The sequence below is a fragment of the Fukomys damarensis genome, unplaced genomic scaffold (assembly GCF_012274545.1).
Source record: "Fukomys damarensis isolate Sample0158 unplaced genomic scaffold, DMR_v1.0_HiC HiC_scaffold_29, whole genome shotgun sequence".
Taxonomy (NCBI): domain Eukaryota; kingdom Metazoa; phylum Chordata; class Mammalia; order Rodentia; family Bathyergidae; genus Fukomys; species Fukomys damarensis.
Genome location: NW_022900941.1, coordinates 8,809,042 through 8,818,414, shown reverse-complemented (window position 1 = coordinate 8,818,414; position 9,373 = coordinate 8,809,042). Strand labels below are relative to the sequence as shown.

The window sequence follows — 9,373 nt, the reverse complement described above, 5'->3', positions numbered from 1 at the left end:
CGCCATGGTCACGGCTCTGCGCAAGCTGCACGCGGGCAAGGTGCGCGAAGACGGCCGCGTGGAGATCCCACACCTCGACGGCCACGCCAGCCCGGGCACCGACGGCCAGGAGCGCGTCTCGGAAATCATCAGCTTTGCGGAGACAGGTGGGTCCGGCCTTTTCTTGGCGGTCGGGGCGACTTCCCTTCTCTCCCTCCCTTTCCCCATCCTTGTCTTTGCTAGCTCCGGCCCCCGGCCGCCACCTCCGCAGCATCCCGCGCGCCCCAGGGATAACCTGGACTCCAGGCCGAGCTTTTCGGCGGCGTGGCGCTGTGCGCTCCGCCTAGGTTGCAGTCCATTTTCCTCAGGCCACAGACCCCCTCCCTGCTCCCCGACCTCCGCCGCCACCGCCGCCGCGGAGAGCCCTGCCCTCCACCCCTGTTCTCGGGGAATTGGGCCCCAGTGCCTCTGGGCGCACGTCCCCCTCCTGGCAGATGCGCGCGGCCCTGGCTCTGCGGGCACTTGCTTGGTGATTGCTTAATGTTTTTGTTTCCCACGATTGGAGTGTAGGCTTAGCAATGTGGATGAAGATGTGTGTGCTTGTTGATATACGTGGGCTGGTGGAGTGTGTGTGTGTGTGTGTGTGTGTGTGTGTTTGTGTGTGTGTGTGTGTGTGTGTGTGTGTGTGTGTGTGTGCGCGCGCGTGCGCGTGTGTGTGTGTGTGTGTGTGTGTGTGTGTGTGTGTGTGTGTGTGTGCCTGCGTGAGAGGCCCTCGGGCTGCTTCCATTGCCGGGCGGCGTGGGCTTGCCAGGATTGCTGAAGCCTCTCCGGGGAGAGCTAGGCAACCTCTCTTCCGATTGTGTGGGCACCAGAATCGGGCAGAAGGAAAGCAGGCTTCTCAACAGGTCTATCGTTTAAGCAGAGATAGACACTGACTCGGGGGACATCCCCGTGGCTTTCCTTTTGCCTGGCAGCCGTGACAGTCTTCTGGTCAGAGAGCCGCAGAGTTGGTAGTTAACAAAGGGTAGGGCTCTTCTGGAATTTTCCCCTGGCCCCGGATTGCAACTCCCTACCACTGCCAAAATGTAAAAATCAGAAAGAGAAAAATCTTTGAGAAGTTTAAAACAAGGAGGAAAATGTGTCCGCGCTGAAATGCTGCAAGTGCTTTTGACTCCGCTGTCCTTTTCAGGACTTGAATGAGCCAGGCTGGCTTTTGTGCCTGGAAGGGGACCGCAGAGAAGGTCGTTGGAGAGGGGACTCCCTGGTGCAGTGGAGGGGGGCTGGCAGGGAGTCTGAGAGAGGAGGGGGATTGGTTGTGCCCCTGGCTGCAAATCCCCCCTCTCCAGGCAGCAGGAAGACAGTTCTGGTGGCTCCTGGGGATGAAAAGGGATGAAAAGTTTTGCATGGCCGGGTGTGGAGAAAAGCAGAGACAATCAGGGTTAGTTTGTGCTTAGAAAGAAATGCATTGCCATTCTAGCTGTCTGCCGGAGTCAGGGAACGCTCAACATGCAATTAGAGGGCTTGGATTAAAAGGTGCTTTCGGGCCCAGGGTAGAGATGTGATTCGGGAAGGTCGAAGAGGCCTTTTGGTCCTGGTGGCACAAAATGACAGCGGGGGCTGTTATATTTCTGGTCCATTTCACGGAGCCAGCTCTTTGACTTATAAATAACGGATTCAGGTCACAGGCAGCTTGTCCAAGACCAGCTTTTAAGGCTGCAGTTTCCCCCATTTTGAAGTCAGATGTCAGTGTTATTAGAGGAGCCAGGCAAAGCCTGAGGAGGGGCTAGGGGTGCCATAGTGGAAGATTTGCTAAAACCAGCCATGTCCATAGTTATTTTATTTCTGGAAAAAAGAAAAAAAAAAGTAGAGATTGTCAGAGGAAAGGGTCACGGAAATGTAGGGTGGGCTACCCCTTCTTCCTTGGAGATTTTGAATGTGCCGTGAACAGGGAGCCAGGGTCTTGTCACAGAATTGGACCTCAAGTTTTAAGAGTGAATGCCCTGTACCTTGGAACTCCTCAGAAACAAGGGCTGCACTTTGCTGCCTGCAAAGCTCACGTTCCTATGTCAGAAATCTGAGCAGAGCTTGCTTGTTTGCAGTAGAGGTTCCACTGGGGGTTGGATCAGATCATGCTTAGGTAAACACTGGAAAGAGGTGGTAGGTGGCTCAGCTTGATTTTGCAATGCCCTTAATTCACACACACACACACACCTACTTAAAACAACCCACCCCCAAATCTTCTCTGCCATCCTGGTTTTGTTTTCCAGATTTCATAGATACCCATATCAACTTGTTAAGGTCTTGGTCTCCTGACAAGTTCCTCTGTTGAACTTTGAGGCCCAACAGTCAGTCTCTAGGAGCCCTGGCAGAGAAGAAGTGAGGCAGGGTTTTAGAGGCCCAGGCCCTGAAGTTCCGATCTGCTCTGGGTTTCACAATGGGAAATGATGTTCTCTGCCTCTCCCAGGTTATAGGCAGAGGTCCGGGCCCCAGGAATGGTATTTCTGGTCGGTAACATCTTCTAGCTGGGTGGTGAGTGTGTTTTCAGCGCCAGGCAGCGAAGTGCATTTCCCTGTTGCCTCATGTTCTCCTGAAGTTAACTCGGCCTGTTCTCCCACTTCTCTGCAGACGGCTTGGCCTCCTCTCGGGTCCGCCTGTACTTCTTCATCTCTAATGAAGGCAACCAGAACCTGTTTGTGGTACAGGCCAGCCTGTGGCTTTACCTGAAACTCCTGCCCTATGTGCTGGAGAAGGGCAGCCGGCGGAAGGTTCGAGTCAAAATATACTTTCAGGAGCAGGGCCACGGCGACAGGTGGAATGTGGTGGAGAAGAAGGTGGACCTCAAGCGCAGTGGCTGGCACACCTTCCCACTCACAGAGGCCATTCAGGCCCTGTTTGAGCGAGGCGAGCGGAGGCTCAACCTGGACGTGCAGTGTGACAGCTGCCAGGAACTAGCTGTGGTGCCAGTGTTTGTGGACCCAGGCGAGGAGTCACACCGGCCCTTTGTGGTGGTGCAGGCCCGGCTGGGGGACAGCAGGCACCGCATTCGTAAGCGGGGTCTGGAGTGCGATGGCCGGACCAACCTCTGTTGCAGGCAACAGTTCTTCATCGACTTCCGGCTCATTGGCTGGAACGACTGGATCATTGCACCCACTGGCTACTATGGGAACTACTGTGAGGGCAGCTGCCCGGCCTACCTTGCAGGGGTCCCAGGCTCTGCCTCCTCCTTCCACACGGCGGTGGTGAACCAGTACCGCATGCGGGGCCTGAACCCTGGCCCTGTGAACTCCTGCTGCATCCCCACCAAGCTGAGCTCCATGTCCATGCTCTACTTCGACGATGAGTACAACATCGTCAAGCGAGATGTGCCCAACATGATTGTGGAGGAGTGTGGCTGTGCCTGACAGTGGCGGGCAGAGACGTGGAAGCGGTGGTGCTCAGGGGACAGAGCCCCTGTGGGGGCAGGAGGTGCACAGTGGGCTGAGCACACTCATTCCATCGGGCTGCAGGGTGTCAGGGTGGGGCCCGAATGCATTTTGTGCTACTTTGTAGAGCAGCCAGTCAAAACCAGAGGGTGAGCCCTCAACCAACATGAGACTTTCAAACGCACACGTAGACACGCACAACCAGACGCATCCTGCCGCCCACACAGCAGCCTCCAGGATACCAGCAAATGGATGCGGAGACAAATGGCAGCTTAGCTACCAATGCTTGTCAGTTGGAAAGATTGGGGTGAGCAGCCACCATTCCCACCAGCTGGCCTGGCCACTCTGAATTGCGCCTTCTGAGCACACATAAAAGCACAAAGACAGAGACACTGAGAAAGGGAGGGAGGGAAGGAGGGAAAGAGAGAGAGAGAGCGAGAGCAAGAGAGAGAGAGAGAGAGAGTCACTGAGAAGAAAAGCAGGGCGGGAGTGTGTGGCCAGGCAGAGGGCTGTGCGCTGTGCATCTGCTTGACCTGTACCAGGCTTGCTTCCTGCCTACCTGGCATTCTCTGTGCTGCAAGACCAGGGGAGCTGTCCTTCAACACCCTTGGAGAGGGGAAATGGTCCAGGAAGGGTACCACCTGTCAGACCATGGTGCGGGGCTCACTGAGAAGAAAAGCAGGGCGGGAGTGTGTGGCCAGGCAGAGGGCTGTGCGCTGTGCATCTGCTTGACCTGTACCAGGCTTGCTTCCTGCCTACCTGGCATTCTCTGTGCTGCAAGACCAGGGGAGCTGTCCTTCAACACCCTTGGAGAGGGGAAATGGTCCAGGAAGGGTACCACCTGTCAGACCATGGTGCGGGGCGATGGCTGACTTGTCAATGAGTCCCTACGCTGTGTGTGTGTGTGTGTGTGTGTGTGTGTGGCCAGGCAGAGGGCTGTGCGCTGTGCATCTGCTTGACCTGTACCAGGCTTGCTTCCTGCCTACCTGGCATTCTCTGTGCTGCAAGACCAGGGGAGCTGTCCTTCAACACCCTTGGAGAGGGGAAGGTCCAGGAATCTCTTCATACTAGCCCACCCTACGCTGTGTGTGTGTGTGTGTGTGTGTGTGTGTGTGTGTGTTTGTGGGGTGGGGAGGGAGGGAGAGGAGAAGGGTCTCAATTTGATGCTTTAACTGATCTCCAGCAGCTGACAGATTATTCTTGCCAGCTGTAGAACTGAAAAGAGACTTAACTATCAGGTATGACCTTTTAAGTGAAAAGCCCAGTTGTTCTAAATGAGAAAAAAAAGTTGCAATCTATGCCCATTGCTGGGTTCATTCCTCTAGGGCTGCTCTCAGAGCTGTGAGAATAACCTCTAGTCCAAGGGCTGAGCCCATAGGAGGCAATGGTGAGGTAAGGGCATTCTGGAAATGCTGGTAGAGTTTTTCCAGCTTGGGGTGAGGAAGGGGAGCTGCTTAGCTGGTCTTTGAGAGCTGGGGAAGGCTTTCAGCTGCACTGCAGAAGTTGCCCATGTGGGGGGCTTTGTTGACGTAGCCCCTGCCTGCTCACCTGCCCGCCTGCCCGCCCCGCATGGCACTTGCAGACCTGCCTGAACGCACGATACAGCACTTGCCGATCTGCGTGTGTCCAGAAGTGGCTGTGGGAAGAGCACTGAACTGGCTTTCCCCATACATGTCCAAGTGCCACGTGAACTATGCAATTAAAAGGGTCGACCCACCCTAGACGAAACTGGACTCGTACAACTCTTTTTATATTTTTATACTTGAAATGAAATCCTTTGCTTCTTTTTTAAGCGAATGATTGCTTTTAATGTTTGCACTGATTTAGTTGCATGATTAGTCAGAAACTGCCATTTGAAAAAAGAAGTTATTTTTATAGCAGCAAAAAAAGAATACAGTTAAATGTATTATACATAATTTTGGAACCAAAGAGGCCAACAGATCAGTTTTAATTTTTATTAGATGGTGAGGCCATCTTCTATGAGGTAAATGTTCAGAACAATCCTTTGGCCTGCCAATGTTTCAGGGTATAAATGGATTTTGTTTATTCAGTTTGATGTGTCTTTTCTATCCTTACACACCCAGAAGGTAGAGTAAAAATGACTATGGTAGAATGCAGGTGTGTATCCTTAAATCCTCATTTTTATGTTTATTTAATAAAGCTCCCCTTAGGTTCTGTTTCATAATAATTTAAAACCAAACAATTTCCCCATAGACTGGCTGTTAAAGTATTTTATGTTTGTGTACAGTTTTAAGAAAATAAAAGGTTGAGTGCCACAGGCTTCCTGCCTCGTGTGATGTCTGGGCCTGGGCTGGAGGTGGGCAGCTGGGAGGAGGGTCAGCCCAGGTGTTCACCTTCAATGCCAGCAGCCCCACAGCTCACCCCCACCTTTCTATGAGTCCTTGCCATGAGACGTGTGTCACTCAGAAGCCAGGAAAGATGGCAGAAGATCAAAATGAAGGACAATTAGCAAATTCATGAATTACACATTTGTTTACCCTTCCAGTCCCAGGGCTAATTATGCTCCACCGAGGCTGCGTCTGTTACCACTTGAAAGTCCCCACCCAGGGAAGGAAATAGCCTGGCGTGTGAAGACCCTGACCTCACTCACCTCCGGGTGCTGATATAAGTGATGGAAACCCAGAAGGAGCTTCCCACCTAGGGATAGGAGGGTGAAAAGAAAGGCTGTGAGTGCAGTGATGATCCTTTCCTGTGGGGGCTTGAGCTGGTGGAAAGTGGTGGTGGTGATAATGACAGCTCAGCTACAGCCTTGAAGTGACAAGAGACCTGTGAGCCCTGTTCTGTGCAGCCCCTGAACCTCAGGGGTTCATTTCCAAAGGTTGGGACCTGACGTCCAGAGAGTCCAGGGGCCATGGCCAACCTCTCTGCTCCCCTAGGAGGACAGCAGTCCTGTGGCCTTCCTTCAGCCACTGCTGAGGCTGTGCGGGCCCAGCGGGGCACTGTCCTGGGTTTGCATCACTTGTGGTCTTCCCAGGAGAATCTCAGGACATTTGGGCTTCTCCAACTCCATTAAGGTAACAGTGGGGAAACAGGGAGGCCAGACAGCTGCAGGGGGTATCTTGATTCCCGCAGCCACCTGGTGGCAGGGGGCGTTCTTCTGGCCTCTGTGTTTTTCCACTCTTTGCCCACCAGGAGAATGTGTGCTCTGCTGGCAGGATGTGTTGATCAGTATAAACTTCACAGGGGCCGGAAAGGAAAATGTCATAATGTCAGGGCCGACCTCGCGGTTTTCTGGGGAGTATGTTGTGACCCACTTGTCTCCCGGCTCTGTGTGCTGGGCCTAGCCGCTAACGGTTCCAAGCCCTCAACCTATCCCCTGCCTCGCTGTATCCTAGGATTTTTTGCAGATGGAAGCCAGGAGGGGCAGGGTGACGACAGGGCCCTCTGCCATTTGGGTATCAAGCACCTGTGGGTATCTCCTAGGGCTGGGCTTCCAGGGTACAAGGGGGGACTCCAGAGTCAGAAGGGTAGGGGCCTGGCAGGCACTATCCCTGAGTGGCTTTCTGCGGCCTCATGCCGGCATGTGTCCCTGTGGGGTCTGGCTGCTCTGGGGTCCCTCGCCCGGGGCCGCACAACCTCCTCACTTCCTGTGGTCACAGCTCCCTTGTTCCTTCTTTCCTCACTCAACACTCTGCCCTGTCTTCCTGTTGCTGTCTCTCCATTCTCTCTCCCATCCCCAGTGGGCCTTTTGGCCCCAGGGTCCGTGTCTCCCTGAAGATTCCTCTTGAACCCACCCTGCCAGGACCTGAGCACAGGCAGCTCTCTCCACCTAGACCTCAGCCGGATTTGAAGGCGTCCCTCTGTCCTGCCCCGCCATCCCCTTTCTTCCCATGGCTTCCAGGTCCTTACCACTCATATTGGGACCCGTGGGGTGGGCAGAGCCCCAGAGTTGCTGTCCTGGTCCCTCTGATGTCTCTCCCCAACCCTCTGAATTGCCTGCAAGACCCCATGTGGGACTCAGTGGCTAACATTCAAAGTTCTCAGGAACTCAATGGAGCCTGAGGCCTGACTTTGGGGATCCTGGGGGAGGGGAGCACTCACACCTTTGCTCTTCTCCACGTCCTGGTAAGGAAGACGGCCGGAATCGAAGGATTCAAGGACTTCCTCAGTTTTTATTATCCGTCCATCCTTCTCAGGTCCTGGCTCAGAAGGGGCACATGGGCTCCCCGTGGGGCAGCACTTAGAAGGGACTCTGATGTGTCAGAGCTGTGCCCCTGATCCCCAAGACATGATGTGACACTGTTGCCATGAAGGGAGAGGGACTCAACAGCTCTGGCGCTGTGGTTGGGCCTTGACCCACGGCCCTCCGCAAAGCACCGTTGCGGGACCATTGCTGGGGATTCCCCAAAGGCTTGAAGGCCATCTTGCCTTTGACCTTGGAGAACCCGCAGTGCCCAGACCTGTGAGGATCCTAAGTTACCAGAGGCAGGGACTGTTTATATGTGTTGCATGGAGGTCACAGGTTGTCACCAAACCATAGTAACTGCTGTGGGCTGAGGAAAGCATGCCTTCGCAGGCCAAGCAGCAGAAACAAAACCCATTTCTGTGAGCAGAGGCCCTGGGAGCTGCCCAGCAATGGTTCTAGGCTTTCAACAGGATGCTTGGAGCCCATGATAGGGCTCCTGTGGGGTTGCAAGTGGGGAGGCAGGGGGCTGAGTGCTGCAAAGGACATGCACGTGCAGTCATATGTGCTCCGCAGTGCGTGTGTGTGTGGGGGGAGTGGGGGTGGGGGGAGTAGGGCACAGGGGCGTGGACAGGGAATTGTGGGTAAGGTGGAGTGATGTGCTGTTTGGAGATGGTAGGTGTGACTGTGTGTGCTGAGCATGTAGGGCTTGAGGCTGTGACTGTGGGCGTGTGCAGTTGGCTGTGTGTGTTTGGAGTGCGCGGTTGGCTGTTTCTGAGGTTGTGAGGCTGTGTGGGTGAGTGTGAGACCGTGTGTGGGGCTGGAGACTGCCTGCGTGGGTGTGGTTGCACGCTTGGCTGTGTGCACGTCTTGTCATTTTCACTTCCTCCTCTTCAGGTGGTGTGCACCTGGCCACTTGTGCTTTTTGCCACTGGAGTAGTTTTAAAAATTGGGGCAATCGCAGAGAATTCCCTTTGCAGTTGGAATTCATGATCCCCTTCATGCCCAAAAGGTGCTGGGAAGGCTGGGCTGGTGGGCACAGGTGCCGCTTCTGCAGCCCGTGTAGGTATCTGTGGTGCGGTTTTCCAGTCTCTGCCAGCAGCCTCAAAGCCAGAGCACACCGAAAGTGGAAAGTTAGTCTCTCAACAGACGCTTACTGGGTGCCTTTCCTGCTCAAGCATCATCTTGGTTTAGTCCTCACAACAACCTGGGGGTGGAGGTGCACAGGTACCATTAACGCCATTTATGGTTGAGAATGCTGAGGCTGACATCAAGGAAACAGCACGCTGGAGGCTGCGCAGCTCCTGAGGAGCAGAGCGGGGATTTTGGCCCAGGCAGCCGTTTCCGAGTCCCTCACAGCCAGTGGGCTGCCCACAGGCCTGTGACAGTGCCTATCAGAAACTGCTGAGAACACTGAAGTTTCTAGAATAGGGCTAGGCTCTGGGTGGCCTCCTCCTTGCTGTTTTCCAGCATATTCTCAGGAAGGGTGCAGGGTGTCTGGCTGGAGCCCCACCCTTCTCTCTCCGCAGCACACCTCTTCTGTCCTCATTCATTCCAGGAGTATTCACAGGGCCTTCGACCAGGGCAGACATTCACTAGAACTGGCCGTCGCAGTGCAGGCTCGGCAGGCTCCCTATGGGCAGGCGGCTGTGCCCACTTCACTGATGGGGAGTTAAGGTGCAGGTAAGTGGAAGTCTTTTTCAAGGCCTCATGGCTGTTCAGGAGCAACCATCCCATGACCTTGCAGTTGCTGCCTTCTTTTCCTGAGAGACCCTCAGGTTCCTGAGTCCCAGGAAGCTGGGGAACAGAGGAGTTCCGAGGGAGTGTG

At 54.6% G+C, this 9,373-nt stretch overlaps 1 protein-coding gene across 1 annotated transcript; it reads left to right on the top strand.

The window, feature by feature from the left end:
- Positions 1–4: 4 nt before the first annotated feature.
- Inhbb (inhibin subunit beta B) lies at positions 5–3,581 on the top strand. Its single transcript, XM_010632275.1, has 2 exons — positions 5–146; positions 2,605–3,581. Exons 1-2 carry the CDS (start codon positions 5–7, stop codon positions 3,378–3,380), a joined length of 918 nt encoding a protein of 305 aa, XP_010630577.1. The 3' UTR covers positions 3,381–3,581.
- Positions 3,582–9,373: the final 5,792 nt, after the last annotated feature.